This window comes from Gopherus flavomarginatus, chromosome 18 (genome assembly GCF_025201925.1).
Source record: "Gopherus flavomarginatus isolate rGopFla2 chromosome 18, rGopFla2.mat.asm, whole genome shotgun sequence".
In the NCBI taxonomy this organism is placed as follows: Eukaryota; Metazoa; Chordata; order Testudines; family Testudinidae; genus Gopherus; species Gopherus flavomarginatus.
Genome location: NC_066634.1, coordinates 20,736,763 through 20,754,202, shown reverse-complemented (window position 1 = coordinate 20,754,202; position 17,440 = coordinate 20,736,763). Strand labels below are relative to the sequence as shown.

Here is a 17,440-nt window from a genome sequence, read left to right as displayed (position 1 = left end):
CAGTTCCGGGTTCCCTCACCCACAGATCTGCTGATGCTCCTCAGTGCTGATCTGCAGCCTACCCCATCCCCGTTAGCCCAGCCCTGAGGTTCCCTGCCTCCACTCCCCTCACCCCTACCCGCAGCTAACGTGTCCGGTTGTTCTCCCCCCAGCTCCATGGGCTACATTCCGCTGATGCGGGTGGTGCAGTCGGTGCGGCACACAACCCGGAGGTCGAGCACAGCGCTGAAGGAAGGCTGGGTGGTTCACTATAGCAGCAAAGACACCCTGGTGAGTGAGGGCCAGTTCCTCCAGGGAAGCCAGGCTCAAGAGCGGCTGTAATGGGCTACTAAACTGTATTATACTGCACCGCCCCTAGCTGGTGCTGTGAGTAAGCTAACCTCAGCTGTTCCTGGTGGATGCAGCCCCGGGTGGGTAGGTGAACTCTGCAGCCAGGCCAGGTCTGGTGCAGGAGAATGAGGAGGTGCCAGAAATGGGACTAAGAACAGAAACAGAAACAACAGCAGCCAAGGTTGCAGACAGAAAAAACAAAAACTTGCAGGATCTCATCAGCATGCCCCTCTTCAAAGCCCCACAGAACTTTATCTTTGACAAACCTTCATACTGGACCGACTGGAGACAACTGGTCCCCCCTCCCCTCCACTACAGAAGGATGTGGACAAATTAGAGCAAGTCCAGCGGAGGGCAACGAAAATGATTAGGGGGCTGGGGCACATGACTTACGAGGAGAGGCTAAGTGAACTGGGGTTATTTAGTCTGCAGAAGAGAAGAGTGAGAGGGGATTTGATAGCAGCCTTTAACTACCTGAAGGCGGGTTCCAAAGAGGATGGATCTAGGCTGTTCTCAGTGGTGGCAGATGACAGAACAAGGAGCAATGGTCTCAAGTTGCAGTGGGGGAGGTCTAGGTTGGATATTAGGAAACACTATTTCACTAGGAGGGTGGTGAAGCACTGGAATGGGTTTCCTAGGGAGGTGGTGAAATCTCCATCCTTAGAGGTTTTTAAGGCCCAGCTTGACAAAGCCCTGGCTGGGATGATTTAGTTGGTGTTGGTCCTGCTTTGACTAGGGGATTGGATTAGGTGACCTCCTGAGGTCTCTTCCAACCCTAATATTCTATGATTCTACCAGATCTTGCATTGCTGCTAAGCTCCAAAAAGAAACTGGAGATAGCCAGGTATCGTCTTTAATGTGTGCTATGGGGAAGCAGGCAGAGCGTGTCTTTAAATCCTTTGACTGTAGTGAAACCAGTCACAGAGATGATGGTGAAAAGGTTCTGGCTGTGTTTGATGCATACTTTATACCTCAGAGAAAAGCGATGTATGAAAGAGCATGTTTCCACCGGAGAATTCAAGAACCAGGGGAAAATGCTGAACATTTTTTAAGAGCTCTGCATGCATTGGCTGAAAACTGTGTTTCTGGGAATGCAAAACATGAAAATATCAAAGACAGGCGTGTTGTTGGGTTAACAGATAAAAATCTTTCACAGCAGCTACGATTGAGGAGAGATTTAACCCTAGCCACAGCTATCCAGAAAGCAAAACAGTCAGAATTAGTCACACATCGGAACAAAAGGCAGGAGCAACTTGAAAAAGCTTAAAGTAGCTTAGGCTCGGTCTACACTATGATGATGCACGTCCAGCTAGAGGCGCATGGTGTAATAATTGCACCAAATATGGACATTTTGCAGCTGTTTGCTTCACCAAAGCAGTCAGGGAGTTGACTTGTATTACAGACAATCAAGAAACATGGCTTCTGGGATCTATCACTCGTGACGAAGTAGAGCCTGCCTGGAGAATGAAATTAAATACTCATGGCAAGAATATTGCCTTTAAATTGACTCAGGAGCTGACGTCACAGTCATCTCAGAAGGGATTTACAATCACCTTTGACATCTCCCAGAGCTGAAGTCACCTGATGTAGCTCTGAACTGCAGGGACCAGTTCACCACAGAAACAACTTAGAGACAAAAACTTTGGGTTCAGAGTCAGATCAAAGGATCAAACACCCAGCCGCAACGTGGCAGCCATGATGTCCGGATTTTATAGGGACAGTCCTGATATTTGGGGATTTTTCTTATAAAAGTGCCTATTACCTCCACCCCCGGCTCCCGGTCCCGATATTTCACACTTGCTATCTGGTCACCATAGCTATGATGGGCCTAGCGAGGAGGGTGGAAGAACTTGACGGAGGATTTGATGATATTAGGCTTTTGAAAGGAGATCCAGGACAAATCAATGCAAGAGACAATGCTGAACCATACAGTATATGAACACCTCTACCAGACAGACCATGGAAGAGATTAGCTGCAGATTTATGTAAATTCAGAGGATAGCATTTTTTTGTTGTTGTGGGCTGTTTTTCCAGATATATAGAGATAACATCCTTGAAAGACGTAACATGTCGCAGTGTTATAGAGAAACTGACATGCCTGTTCGCTCCCTTTGGCATTCAAAACAACCAGTGATGGACAACGAACCACAAAGTGCCACAGCAGAATTTAAGTTATTCTGCACGAAATATGATTTTGATCGTATTCCCAGCAACCCACATAACCCCTCAAGCAATGGAGAGGCTGAGAGAGCTGGGCAGACAGCCAAGGAAATCCTACTGCTGGACGATCCATTCCTTGCTCTTCTGAGTTACAGATCAACACCAACAGCAGCAACTGGATCCAGTCCTGATGGAAAGACAACTCAGAACTACTCTTTCGACTTTGGAAAATAGCCTATCTCCAGATTGCCCCGTCGCGAAGAGAATAGCCAAATCGCGTAAAAAGGCTAAAAGAGCTAACGAACGCTTTTATAACAAAAACAACAAGGAGTCCTTGTGGCACCTTAGAGACTAACAAATTTAGTGTGAAGTCAGTTTAATGAGACAATTCACTTAACAGCAGGATACCAAGGGAGAAGAAATAACTTTTGAAGTGGTAATGAGAGTGGCCCATTTCAGACAGTTGACAAGAAGGTGTGAGTAACAGTAGGGGGAAATTAATATTGGGGAAATGTAATGACCACTCCCAGTCTTTATTCAGGCCTAATCTGATGGTATCTAGTTTGCAAATTAATTCCAGTTCTGCAGCTTCACGTTGGAGTCTGTTTTTGAAGTATTTTTGTTGAAGAATGGCCACTTTGAGGTCTGTTATTGAGTGAACAGAGAGACTGAAGTGTTCTCCTACTGGTGTTTGAATGTTATGATTCCTGTTGTCAGATTTATGTCCATTTACTCTTTTTTGTGTACAGACTGTCCGGTTTGGCCAATGTACATGGCAGAGGGCCATTGCTGGCATGTGATGGCATAGATCACATTGGTAGATGTGCAGGTGGACGAGCCCCTGACAGTGTGGCTGTTTTGGTTAGGTCCCATGATGTTGTCCCTTGAATAGATATGTGGACAGAGCTGGCACCGGGGTTTGTCGCAGGGTTTGGTTCCTAGGTTGGTGTTTTTGTTGTGCGGTGTGTAGTTGCTGGTGAGTATTTGCTTCAGGTTGGGGGGCTGTCTGTAAGCGAGGACTGGCCTGTCTCCCAGGGTCTGTGAGAATGAGGGATCGTCCCTCAGGATAGATTGTGGATCCTCGATGATGCACTGGAGAGGTTTTAGTTGGGGACTGTAGCATAAGCGCTCACTCTGTGGGTGTGCCGGGGCTGGAGCACCCACAGGGAAAAATTAGGGGGTGCTCAGCACCCACTGGCAGCTCCCCGCCCAGCTCACTTACGCCTCCAGTCTGCCTCCACCTCCTTCCCTGAGCACGCCATGTGCCCACTTTTTCCCCCTAGCTCCCAGCACTTGCACTGCGAAACAGCTGTTTCGCGTGGCTGGGAGGGAGGGGGGAGGAGGGGGAACGCAGCGTGCCAGGGGAAGAGATGGGGCTGGGGCAGGGATTTGGGGAAGGGGTCCAATAGGGGCAGGGAGGGGGTGGAGTTGGGGCGGGGACTTTGGGGAAGGGGTTGAGATGGGAGCAAGGCAGGTGTGGGGAAATGATGGAGTCGGGGCAGGGCCATGGGTGGGGTGGGGAGCGAGAGCACTCACCAGCGCCAGGGAAAGTTGGCACCTATGGGCTGTAGGTGACGGCTAGTGGCGTCCTGTCACTTTCTTTTTTGGGCCTGTCTTGTAGTAGGTGACTTCTTGGTACCCTTCTGACTCTCTCAATCTGTTTCTTCACTTCACCAGGTGGATATTGTAGTTTTAAGAACACTTGATAGAGATCCTGTAGGTGTTTGCCTCTATCTGAGGGATCAGAGCAAATGCAGTTGTATCTTAGGGCTTGGCTGTAGACAATAGATCGTGTGATGTGGTCTGGATGGAAGCTGGAGGCATGTAGGTAAGTATAGTGGTCAGTAGGTTTCCGGTATAGGATGGTGGTTATGTGGCCATCGCTTATTAACATGCTAGCATCCAGGAAGTGGACCTCTTGTGTGGACTGGTCCAGGCCGAGGTTGGTGGTGGGGTGGAAATTGTTGAAATCTTGGTGGAATTCTTCAAGGGCCTCCTTCCCGGGTCCAGATGATGAAGATGTCATCAATGTAGTGCAAGCAGAGTAGGGGCGTGAGGGGACGAGAGCTGAGGAAGCATTGTTCTAAGTCAGCCATAAAAATGTTGGCATACTGTGGGGCCATGCGGGTACACATAGCAGTGCCGCTGACGTGAAGGTATAAATTGTCCCCAAATCTGAAATAGTTGTAGGTGAGGACAAAGGCACAAAGTTTAGCCACTAGGTGTGCCGTGATGGTATCGGGGATGCTATTCCTGATGGCTTGTAGTCCATCTTTGCATGGAAGGTTCGTGTAGAGAGCTTCTGCGTCCATAGTGAGTAGGATGGTGTGTTTTGGAAGATCGCCAAAGGATTGTAGTTTCCTCAGGAACTACATTGCCAACATTTTTATGGTTGACTTAGAACAACGCTTCCTCAGCTCTCGTCCCCTCATGCCCCTATTCTACTTTCACTACATTACCACTTCAAAAGTTATTTTTCTCCCTTGATATCCTGCTGTTAAGTGAATTGTCTCCTTAAACTGACCTCACACTTCATAAGGCAACTCCTATCTTTTAATGTGTTTATACCTGCTCCTGTATTTTCCACTCCATGTATCTGACGGAGTGGGTTCTAGCCCAGGAAAGCATATGCCCAAATAAATTTGTTTAATCTCTAAGGTGCCACAAGGACTCCTCGTTGTTTTTGCTGATACAGACTAACACGGCTACCACTCTGAAACTTTTATAACAGACGTCACTCAGAGAACCTGTTGACTGTGTTCATGTCCAGTTGGGTAGAGAAGAAGGATGGACATCTCCAGCTGCCATAAAGAAAAAGAATTCAGCGCTCAAGTCATACGTGATCAAGACCAACAGTGGAGACATCAGCAGAAACCGTCAACACTGATAGTTTGTTCCTCAGCAAGAGCAAACTGTGCAGATGGCGGCTGCAGGACAAGACTCCGCAAGGTTTCCAAATCGACCACGGTCTGTCGTTGCAACTGCTGGCCAGCCAGATGGCCGAGTCCTTCCGCGTTCTGGTTGTGTAACTAGAAAACCAGCAGGTTTCAGAGAGATGTGACAAACTGAGCTGTTGTGAACGGCACAGGCAGCGTGACGGTGTAAATAGTGCACGTGGTCGGAAGGGAGATGGAATGGGATGTTAAACCATATTAGATTGTTGAGCCACTAGCTGTGTGTAACGTACTTTAGTTAAGCAAATCTTGGCCGGTTCAGGACCATGATGCCGGCCTGGGGTAGATGTGGACTGAGAGGGACCCCACTTCCCCCTCCCCGAGCTGGGCTGTGACCATCTGCCTAGGGCCGAGCCGCCAGCCCCATGCAATGGTAGACACCCCCATGGGAACTAAGTTTGTTTCTTTCCCCTCCCCAGAGGAAGCGTCATTACTGGCGGCTGGATTGCAAGTGTATCACGCTCTTCCAGAACAACACCTCCAGCCGCTACTACAAGGTAAGCGCCCTGAGCAATTGTCCCTGATAGTCTGTTCCACCAGCAGAGATGGAGATGCCCCCTCAGCGCCCACCGAGCCCTTCCCCACCCAAGGCAGAGTCATCCCCAACTGTCTGTTCCTCCTAGGGAGGTGAGGTATCCCAGGTGACTGTATCCCAGGGTTTGTAGGTTTCAGTGTCCCCAACCCTTCTCTTGGGGAGATGTTTCCCCAGCTTGGCTGACCAGGTTCTGCGTCTCCTCTACTGATTTTCACACTGTAAATCCCGGCGTGTGTGTGTGTGTGTGTGTGTGTGTTGTCACCACACCCTTTATGTCAGCGACCCCACACTGATGAGTCAGGCTGCTCAAAAATCTTTGGACAAAAAAGTCCTTTTTCCATCAAAAGACATTTTTGGCAACAAAAACGGAAAAAAGTTATATTGTTGAAGATTTATTTTTTTTAATGGAAATTCTCAGCAAAAAGGCACCTGCTTTTTTTTTGTATGTTGAAGTGATGTCAAATTCCCACTGTCTCTTGAGTTCCCCTGCCCCTTCGTTTCCTTCCCCTTGGAAAAAGTGGGTGGGACATGAAAGTGTGTGTTGTGGGGGGAAGAAGGGGAGAAGATTCCACTCTTTTCCTACTTTCCACGCGAAAAGTTCTGGGGGGAAATATTTTCAAAAGTCTGAATTTCTCTCATTTTTTAAAAACATTTTACAAAAATATTACCTTTATTTTCCACTGTGGGGAAATAAAAGAAAGAACTCTCTTCCTTTCTTTAAAACAAAAAAAAATGATGTGTGTTTGGGGAAGAGAAAATGAGGGAAATAAATGGGCGGGGGGAACCCTGAAAATTCAGAGGGAAATCAAAGGGCCCAGAAGCCAAGCTGGGCCGAGCTACTCTGCATTCTGCCCCTGAGCTTGCGGGTGGGTTCCCGTTGCAGGAAATCCCGCTGTCTGAGATCCTGGCGGTGGAGCCGGCCCAGACCTTCGCCCTGGTGCCGCCGAGTGGCAACCCGCACTGCTTCGAGATCGTCACGGCCAACGCCACCTACTATGTCGGGGAGAACTGCGCCCCGGCCCCGTCCACTGCCAGCCAGCAGCACAGCGGGGTTGGGCTGGAAGTGGCCATGGCCTGGGAGAGCGCCATCCGCCAGGCCCTCATGCCCGTCATTCTGCAGGATGCTCCCAATCCTCAGGGACAGGCTCCCCACAGTGAGTGAGAGCCCCGAGGCCTGGGTTGGGCTCTGGGGCAGTGGGGAGAGCACCCCCTTCCCTGCTTCCTGCAGCACCCCCTAGCACCGTGTTGGGTTGTTGGGGCCAGTGCTGACTGCGAGGGGAGAGCCCCCCCTACCGAGCCCCCACCCTGGTCCCTGCAGCACAGCGCTGTCTAGTGCCACACTGGGACATCGGGGTCCTAAAGAGCATCATCTCTCGGATGAGCATCACCTCTCGGATCACCATCACTGCTCCCTGCAGCGCTCTGGGTGTCTCCCATCCGAGTGCAGGCTGGTCCCTGTTGGGAGCCCAGCCCGAAGCACCAGCATCCTGTCAGACCCTTCTGGGCCTAGCCTGGCAGCGTCCCAAGTGTGGGAGGTGATTGCTGTGCAGGGGATGACACCGTTCTCACTTGGGGATCACCGAGCCGGTCCTGAGCTCAGTCCTCAGATGCTGCAGCTCCCCGGGAATCAGGCTTAGGGACTGGGAAAGGGTCGGGGACTTGACACGCCGTTCCCCATGTAGGATTTCATGCCCTGGACACAGTATACGGGGGGCGGGGGGAGGAATCCTGATTGGCTCAGGCCTGGCCTGTCTGGTGCCGGCTCCTAATCAAAGGCCTGTTTTCCTTTCCCAGGGCAGGCATCGCTCAGGATCTCCGTGTCCAACAGCCAGATCCAGGAGAATATGGTGAGTAGAGGCCACGCCCCCTCTCTTTTGGCCACGCCCCCTCTCTTTGGTCACGCCCCCTCTCTTTCGGCCACGCCCTTCTCTGTGTATGTCCAGACCCAGGAGAATGTGGTGAGTAGGGGTTCCCCCCACCCCATGGCTCTTTGTCTATATATAAAGAGTGGGAACATGAACCATCGGCTAAGGAGGAGCACAAAGGAATAGCATAAGCATGTAGGGACAAAACCAGAAAGGCTAAGGCACAAAATGAGCTACATTTAGCAAGCAACACAAAAGACAATAAGAGGAGGTTGTGTGATTACCTCAGGAGCAAGAGAAAGATGAAGGAAAGTGGAGGCCCTCTCCTTAGCTGGGAAGGAGAACTAGTAACAGGCGACCTCGGGAAGGCGGAGGGGTTTATGCCTCTTCTGCTTCAGTGGCCTCTGAAAAGGTTAATTTGTGACCAGATACGTAACACAATTAATGGTAACAACGAAAGGGAAGAAGTGCAAGCCAAAATAGGGGGAAAAACAGGTTAAGTAAGACAGATATATTCCAGTCGTCAGATGAAATTCACCTGAGGGTACTTTAGTTGCTAGCTGAAGCAAAATCTCAGAACTGGTGACAGTTCTTTCAGAACTCCTGGAGCACGTCAAAGGCTTTGTGAAAGGCCAAGTACACTATATCCACCCAATCAGTCTTGTCCACATGCTTGTTGACCCCTTCAAAAAATTCTAATAGATTGGTGAGGCGTGATTTCCCTTTGCAAAAGCCGTGTTGACTTTTCCCCAACATATCGTGTTCATCTGTGTGTCTGATAATTCTGTTCTTTACTATAGTTTCAAGCAATTTACCTCGTCCTGAAGTTAGTCTTAACCAGTCTGTAATTGCCTCTGTAGCCTTCTTAAAAACTCGGTGTCACATTAGCTCTCTGCTACTCTTCTGGTTCAGAGGCTGATTTAAGCGATAGGTTACCTACCATAGTTAGTTGATCTGCAATTTCACATTTGAGTCCCTTCAAAACTCTTGGTCCTGGTGACTTATTACTGTTTAATGTATAAGTTTGTTCTGAAACCAAATCTATCGACACCTCAGTCTGGGACCCCGCCTGTCTCTATGCCCCGCCCCTACATGTGATGGACACCCTCCCACCCACCCCGGATGGGCCGACATGACTCTTTTTCTTGTGCCGTTGCAGGACATAGCCACAGTTTACCAGATCTTCCCGGACGAGGTCCTGGGCTCAGGGCAGTTTGGAATTGTCTATGGAGGTGGGTTCAGGGGGAGGGCGGGATGCAGGGCCTGCCACTGAGAACCTCTGGGATGGGGTACGGTGGGTGTTTGTACAGGGATCGCTCACCCAGCAGTGCACTGAGATGCAGCTGGCTCTGGGTTGGAGCATGGGTGGGGGCTGTTTAATAGCTGCACGGGGATGCTGCAGACCAATTCGGAAGGGAAATGGAAGAAGACTGTCATGTCCAACCCTATTTTGGATAGGGGAGATTAGCTGGTTTGGGGTGTTGGGAATGGGACATGGGGCCTTTCAACTCAAGGGGGCACTGGGTCCAGTCTACCCCTAGGGTGGGGGAATGGCAGGGTCAGGGGGTGGGCAATGGGACACGGGGCCTCTCCCCTGCAGGGGGTGCCGGATCCCCTGGGACGAGGACTCTAATACCTCTGTTCTGGCCCCCAACAGGGAAGCACCGTAAGTCAGGCCGGGACGTGGCAGTGAAGGTGATCGACAAGCTGCGTTTCCCCACGAAGCAGGAGAGCCAGCTGCGTAACGAGGTGGCCATCCTGCAGGTGAGAGGGGGACTCCCCCGCCCTGGAGAGAGCACCCCCCCCATGGCGCCCTCCTTGGTGGTCCTAGGGCTTGACTGGCTTAGATGCATTTCTGAAAGCTGGCCCTGAGGTTGCTGCTCGCTGCAGCGAGTTGCACAGGTCTCAGCCCAGGTCCCAGCAGGGCAGGGAGACACGGGTTGAGCCGGCTGCTCTGTAGGAGGCAGCACATGGGGCTGGGGTTTGCCTGGAGCTGGGTGGCTCATGAGGGTCACCAGCTCCAAGGGAGGGGTGGGGCTGGCAGACGGGTGGATTCTCTGCCTCCAGCCCCCACTTTTATCCCTCCTGTCCCCGGCCCCCAGAGCCTCCGCCACGCAGGCATAGTGAACCTGGAGTGCATGTTCGAGACGCCCGAGAAGGTGTTTGTGGTGATGGAGAAGCTCCACGGGGACATGCTGGAGATGATCCTGTCCTCGGAGAAGGGCCGGCTGCCCGAGAGGCTCACCAAATTCCTCATCACCCAGGTGAGACCCCCCCCCTCCTGAGCTGCCCCAGCACCACAGCTTGTCCCTGGGGCCACTGGGTGGGGGAGTTCACCAGGATGGGCCAGGGGCATGCGGCTGTCTGTCCCTCTGGAGGGGACCGGCCCTGCGCTGTGTGTCTGTCTGTCTGGAGGGGACCAGCCCTGCCCTGTGTTTCTGTCCATCTGGAGGGGACCGGCCCTGGTCTGTGTGTCCGTCTGTCCATCTGGAGGGGACTGGCCTTGAGGTGTGTGTGTCCGTCTGTCTGGAGGAGACCTGCCCTGCCTTCTGTATCCGTCTGTCTGTCTGTCTGTCTGGAGGGGACTGGCTCTGCGCTGTGTGTCCATCTGTCTGTCTGTCTGGAGGGGACTGGCCCTGTGCTCTGTGTCCGTCTGTCTGGAGGGGACCGGCCCTGCGCTGTCTGTCTGTCTGTCTGTCTGGAGGGGACTGGCCCTGCCCTCTGTGTCCGTCTGTCTGGAGGGGACCGGCCCTGCGCTGTCTGTCTGTCTGTCTGGAGGGGCTGAGCTCTGCTTGGGGCATGTCTCTGCTGCCCTCTGGGGTGCCCCAGCCCAGCCTGGTCCCTCAGCTCCTCCCTGAGGGGTACGAGGGGGGGGTACAGGAGGAACAGGCAGTGCCCACTCCCCTCCCTCCAGCTGGCGGGGTCAGGCCTCTGCCCACCAGGCTACTCTCTTCCCCCTGTGCCCCCTCCAGCCCCTGGGGGGCCTCCCTGCTGGGCGGATGAGGGGAAGGGCCCTGTAAGCTCTTGGGGCAGCCCTGGCCCCGCGCGCAACATCTGACCTGCCCCGTCCTGGCAGATCCTGGTGGCCCTGCGGCACCTGCACTTCAAGAACATCGTCCACTGCGACCTGAAACCGGAGAACGTGCTACTGGCCTCTGCCGAGCCTTTCCCCCAGGTGAGACCCCCCCCGCAGGTTGGACTGCCCAACCCCCCTCTACAGGGCCCCTTCCCCCATGTGAGACCCTCCTTCCCCTCCCCCAGGTTGGACTGCCCTACTCCCCTCTACGGACCCCTCTCCCCAGGTACGACTGTCCCACCACAGTGCACAGGGACCCCTTCCCCCAGATGAACCCCCCCAGTCCCCTCCACAGGGATCCCCTTCCCCCATGTGAGACCCTCCTTCCCCTCCCCCAGGTTGGACTGCCCTACTCCCCTCTACGGACCCCTCTCCCCAGGTACGACTGTCCCACCACAGTGCACAGGGACCCCTTCCCCCAGATGAACCCCCCCAGTCCCCTCCACAGGGATCCCCTTCCCCCATGTGAGACCCTCCTTCCCCTCCCCCAGGTTGGACTGCCCTACCCCCCTCCACAGGGACCCCTCTTCCCAGGTACGACTGTCCCACCACTCTGCACAGGGACCCCTTCCCCCAGATGAACCCCTCCAGTCCCCTCCACAGGGATCCCCTTCCCACACGTGAGACCCTCTTTCCCCTCCCCCAGGTTGGACTGCCCTACCCCCCTCCACAGGGATCCCTCTCCCCAGGTACGACTATCCCACCACTCTGCGCAGGGACCCCTTCCCCCAGCTGAACCCCCCAGTCTCCCCACAGGGACCCCCTTCCCCCATGTGAGACTCCCCCCACTGCTCTCTGCAGGGACCCCTTCCCACTCCGTCTTCCTCTCTGCTGTTTGTGACACCCCCATCTCCCACCGTGGAGATCCCTCATCCCCCACAACTCCTGGGGCATTGGGGAGAGAGCCCCCCACCCCGCTCCCTGCAGCACAGCGCCCCCTAGCACCTCACTGGGGCATCGGGGCCAGGGGGAGAGCGCCCCCTGCTGAGACCCCTCCCCTGCTCCCCCAGGTGAAGCTGTGTGATTTCGGGTTTGCCCGCATCATCGGCGAGAAGTCATTTCGGCGCTCGGTGGTGGGCACCCCGGCCTACCTGGCCCCCGAGGTGCTGCTGAACCAGGGCTACAACCGCTCGCTGGACATGTGGTCCGTGGGTGTCATCATGTACGTCAGCTTGAGCGGCACCTTCCCCTTCAACGAGGACGAGGACATCAACGACCAGATCCAGAATGCTGCTTTCATGTACCCGCCCCACCCCTGGCGCCAGATCTCGGCCGGAGGTACCTGCCTTGGGGTTGCGGGGGGTCTCAGTCAGAGGGACCTGCCCTGGGAGTGGGGGGCAGTCTCAACCAGAGGGACCTGCCCTGGGGGGAGGGGGGATCTCGGCCGGAGGGACCCACCCTGGGGGGGTGGATCTCGGCCAGAAGGACCTGTCCTGGTGGGAGAGGGGGAGGGGATCTTGGCCAGAGGGACCTGCCCCTGGCGGGAGAGGGGATCTCGGCCAGAGGGACCTGCCCCTGGCGGGAGAGGGGATCTCGGCCAGAGGGACCTGCCACCTCGGAGGGGGAGGAGGAGGGGGATGGGGATCTTGGCCGGAGGGACCTGCCCTGGGGAGTTGAGGGGGGATCTCGCTGGGGGGACCTGCCTCAGTGTGTGTTCTGGTTTTGGGGGGGGGTGTGTGTCTTGTTGCCTCCTAGTGGCAGGACCCAGCCGCTACAACAGCTGCCTGCGGACTCCCAGCTATGGGGTTTGCATCTCAAGCTCAAATGGCGGGGGAAGGGGGAGGCGCTCAGACTGCCTGCGAGGGGGCAACACCCCCAACTGATACCCCCATCCCTGCAGCACAGCACCCCCAGCAGGAAGGCCTGTGTTGCTGGGGCACCATACCCACTATCCCCGCACCCCGTGGCTTTCCCCCGAGCAGACTTGGGCCCTTCCTGCCCCCACAGGCTGCTCCATGACTCCCCCGCGCTTTCTTCCCCTCCAGCCATCGACCTGATCAACAACCTGCTCCAGGTAAAGATGAGGAAGCGCTACAGCGTGGACAAGTCCCTGAGTCACCCTTGGCTCCAGGTATGTAGGGGTGGCCCAGCCGGGGCCTGACAGCCTCCCCCCAGACCCAGCAGCGTCCCCCAGCCCTGCCTAGGTCCAGAGCCGTCACCTAAGGGAATGCTCAGCAGGAGCGTTGCTATTGCTATCGAGAGGTGGGGAAACTGAGGCATGGAGAGGGGCTGGGACTTGCCCCAAACCTGGGAATGGAACCCAGGAATCCCAGCTCCCAGCCCTCTGCTCTAACCACTAGATGCCACTGCCCTCTTACACAGGCCTGCTGCTGTTGCCTCTGTGCCCAGTATGGTCCTGCAGCCGCTGCCCTTGGTTGCAGCAGCAAAAGGAATTACGGAGCCAGCTAGAGGTGGTGGTTCTGGTGCTCTCCAGCAGGGGGCAGCAGTGACACACACCAACTGGCCCAGTGCAGGGCAGTTCTGGTCTTGTCCAGCAGGGGGCAGCAGTGACATACCCCAGCTGGCCCAGTGCAGGGCAGTTCTGGTCTTGTCCAGCAGGGGGCAGCAGTGACATACCGCAGCTGGCCCAGTGCAGGGCAGTTCTGGACTTGTCCACTGGGGGGCAGCAGTGACATACCCCAGCTGGCCCAGTGCAGGGCAGTTCTGGTCTTGTCCAGCAGGGGGCAGCAGTGACACACCCCAGCCGGCCCAGTGCAGGGCGGTTCTGGTGTTGTCCACTGGGGGGCAGCACTGACACACCCCAGCCAGCCCAGTGCAGGGCGGTTCTGATATTGTCCAGCAGGGGGCAGCAGTGACACACCCCAGCCGGCCCAGTGCAGGGCGGTTGTGGTGTTGTCCAGCAGGGGGCAGCAGTGACACACCCCAGCCAGCCCAGTGCAGGGCGGTTCTGGTGTTGTCCAGCAGGGGGCAGCAGTGATTCACCTGCTCCCTGTTAACCCATTGCTGCCCCTGCAGGATTACCAGACGTGGCTGGACCTACGGGAGCTGGAGACCAAGATGGCCGAGCGCTACATCACCCACGAGAGCGACGACGCCCGCTGGGAGCAGTTCGCCGCCGACCACACCCTGCCCTACCCCTGCCCACCTGCGGGCCCCCCGGGGGCCGCCCCCCGAGGAGGAGGAGGAGGAGGGGGAGGGGGAGCTGCAGGGGCTGACAGAGAGGGTCAGCATTCTGTGAGCCTGGCCCCCGCACCCCGTGGCAGAGAGAAGACCCCCCCCCTGCTCCAGTTGAGGGGGAGGGACAAGACGGACCCCCGGGGATGGGGTGAAGGACACCCCTGCCCCTGCTTTGTGTGGCGGGGACGTGGCTCCCCCTGCTGGCACCAGAGCAGACAGGACGGCTCCCTTTTCCCAACTGGTGCATTGTGAAGAACAGCCCCCGCCTGCCTACCTGCACGCCCCCCCCGCCCACGGGGGCCACCCTCAGGAGCCCCCGAGCAGGTGCCCCTAGGGCTGAGGAGAGGCAGGTGGGAGCCCGGGGATGGGCTGGGGGCCCCAGGACATGGCGAGGGGCCTAGGCAGGGCGTGACGCCTGGCACAGCTGCTGATGTTGCTTGGCGCCCATCTGGACGGCCCTCGGCTCCCGTGGCACCCCGGCCGGTGCGAGAATGGAATAGAAGAGGATGGGGTGAGAGGCCCCAGGGCCTCAAGGAGGGGAAGTGGGTGGGGGCCTGGCGCTGTGATCGGGGGCTGAGGGCATGAGGGGGGTGGAGTCCCAGGTGCATGTCAGGGACCTGGGGTTGGCTCAGGGGTCCCAGTGAGGTAGTTGAGGAGTGGGGGGAGGATGCACCATGTACTAGGCTCCCATGGTTAGGACAGGAGGGTGTCCCAAGGGCATGGGGTTGGTGTTAGGGGCCTGGATTATGGGTGAAGACTTTTGAGGACATAGGGAACCCTCCCTGCACCCACTTTCCCTGGTGCATCACTCTGGGAGCAAAAAGGGGGGTCTCCATTTGGGGGAGCACAGAAGGAGCTGAGCCTTTCCCCTCTTGTCTTCAGCGGGATAGAGGGGAGAAGCATCCATCCTCCCCCACCCCAAACCCCTGCTGGCTCCAAGCCATCTCGGCCAGACTGAAGCCGCCCTAGGCCGAGCCTTCTGGATCTTGATGCCCTGCTCCGCATGTGGCCTGCGTGGCCATGTGCATCCTGGCCCGTGCACACACGTGTTCACGGCGGAGCCAGGGGATGGGCGAGTAACTGACGAGGCCCATGGAGCTCTGACTGATCTACACCACCCTCCGGTGGATGCTCATACAGGGACGTGTGTGTATAAATAAATAGTGAACAGAACCTGACCAGCCTGCCTTTGAAATGAAATATACATGACCCCCTGTGCAGGGGGATGCTGAGTCATGCACCCCCCAAGCTGGAATGGACGGGGTGGGTGTGATCACCCTGCACTCCAGCTACAAGCCCCAGGTAGTGCTTGGGGTGACCCTGCCCCCCTGTAGGGCACAAGGTGCAGGGCTGGTGGTCGCCTCCGAAAGTTTCAGATTTAGCCACACTCCAAAGTTACGCTCAGGAGCCATGGGTTCTAATCCTGCCTCTACCGCTGGCTGCGGGCAAGGCCCTTCCCTGATCTGTGCCTGTTTCCCCAGCTGTACAATGGGAATAAAGACACGGACCCTGCTTGATAAAGTGCTCTGAGCGCTCCAGAGGGAAAGGCCTCGATCCGAGTTAGGGGTGGTGGTTTATCTCGCATGGGTTTCTTTTAAAAACAGTGCCTGTTTGGGGTGGGCATTGGAGCCCGACTGCGCGGGTCAGGCGGGAAAACAACTGGATCCTCGCGGGTTGGGTCAGCTCTGCTCCCGCCTAGGGGGCTGGCGTGGTGACAGCTCCATGCCCCGCTCCGGGCAGACTTGGGTAGAGTTTGCTTGTGGCCTAAAACCAGACCTGAGCGGCTCTCTAGCGTGGATGCTCGTTATATCACTTTTAAGTTGGCTTGCACCTGTGAATTGACCGGCACCAGTTCAGCTGATAGATACAGTACCAGATTTAAAGCACTATTAAGGCGTCCGTGTGCAGGAGTGGGCGCAGCCTTGTGTCCGCCAAGGGTCTCCTGTTCACACCCCTGACCCAGGCACTTGGGCCAGGAGAAAATCTGTGTGTTGAGCCAGACTCAGTGGGTATCCAGTCCTGCCTTCAGGGCAACTAGGGCTCTGGGGCATTAAACTTGCCCCTGCAGGAGTCGTCAGTGCTTGGCAGCCCTGGTAGCTGAGGCGAATGGAGGTCTGTTTGGAAGTGCTTGGAGCCCACGGTTGTGCCTGTGAAGCTGGGGCCGGTAAGCATGGTGTCGATTTCTTCTCTGTTTGGATCTCTCCCTGTTCCAGCCAGAGAAGAGGTAGAATTTGTGACCATGGTGGGCAGGCTCCCTGGGCTCTCAAATAATAGCAATCCCTAGCACTTTTCAAAGGAGGGTGGTCTTATTCCCATTTTATGGCTGTGGAAACTGAGGCGAAGTGAGGGGACGGGTCTTGCCTGTGGCAGGCTGGGAACAGACCCCAGTGCTGCCCAGTGCTCTGCTCGGCCACACTGGTCAGAGGCAAGGCAGCGTGAAAGTGCCACGCAGAGCTGCTTCGCCGAAGGGTCCTGCATTGACCCTGGCCTGAAGCTAAACAAGGCAGCACAGTGACAGGAAGGCAAAGCAAAGGCTGCGTGAGCCCCGCTAGGATCTGCAGAGGATCTGAGTCGGTTACAGCCCTCCCAGAGGCAGGTTGGCTCTTTAGCTTAAGCTGTACCGGGTCCTGCTTTTAGCTCAGGAGGGCCCCAGTTCAATCCCCAGGCTGTCAGCCGAGAGTTGTGCCTGTTTCCAAAACAATCAATCTGTGGCTTTATCCCCAGGCAACTCTGCTGTCCCTAAACAGAGCCTAACTTTGCTGGCTCCAGAGCTCTGGTTTCCCCAACCCGAATGCAAGCTTCCATCACTCAAGGTACCATGCAGTGTCCTGAAATAGTGGTAACCCTTTAAATAGTTGGGGAGCCCTCTAGAGGCTCTCACTGTGTTCCAGGTTTTCCCCGAGTAGCCGGGTGGCTAGGTAGCAGGGCCTGGCTAGTCAGGAGCCATGGTTAGACCCCGCTGTGCCCATGGAGGGTCTTCCTTACAGGTGGAGCTGGAAGCATGGCCTGGCGTGAAGGGTGCCCACCTCTTCCCATTACAAGCCCCCCGTTTGCAGCCCCTTGGCCTTTCCAGGCATTAGGTGGTTTGGCCTGGAACATCTCTTGCTGGGTGTCTGCTGCAGGCTCAGTGGGTTTTTTGGCGCGGGGGGGGGGGGAATTGCACCCAAGACGTCTGAGCATCCATGAGACCAAGGCGCGGCAGACTGATGTGTCACTTGCCCTGGCTGGAAACTTCTGCCCCGCCCTTCTTTGCGCAGCTCTAATGCCCCCATGGGTTGGAGCCGGGATGTGCAAGGTGCCGGGGGTCGCCCTGAGGACAGAGATGTGCTGGACCCACTCCCAAGCTGCTGGCTTTCCCAGTTGAGGTGTTGGTTGACCTTGT

At 56.0% G+C, this 17,440-nt stretch overlaps 1 protein-coding gene across 1 annotated transcript in view; it reads left to right on the top strand.

Annotated features, from left to right (window-relative positions):
• The window catches only part of PRKD2 (protein kinase D2), a 32,325-nt gene extending 17,089 nt beyond the window's left edge, over positions 1–15,236 (top strand). The window contains exons 8-18 of the mRNA XM_050928419.1: positions 153–270; positions 5,864–5,941; positions 6,863–7,133; positions 7,774–7,826; positions 9,004–9,076; positions 9,502–9,608; positions 9,947–10,108; positions 10,921–11,019; positions 11,931–12,198; positions 12,906–12,991; positions 13,897–15,236. Of these exons, the coding sequence (XP_050784376.1) occupies positions 153–270; positions 5,864–5,941; positions 6,863–7,133; positions 7,774–7,826; positions 9,004–9,076; positions 9,502–9,608; positions 9,947–10,108; positions 10,921–11,019; positions 11,931–12,198; positions 12,906–12,991; positions 13,897–14,310 (1,729 nt within the window). The 3' untranslated portion in view covers positions 14,311–15,236. The remainder of the gene's footprint in view (positions 1–152; positions 271–5,863; positions 5,942–6,862; positions 7,134–7,773; positions 7,827–9,003; positions 9,077–9,501; positions 9,609–9,946; positions 10,109–10,920; positions 11,020–11,930; positions 12,199–12,905; positions 12,992–13,896) is intronic.
• The last annotated feature ends 2,204 nt before the right edge of the window (positions 15,237–17,440 follow it).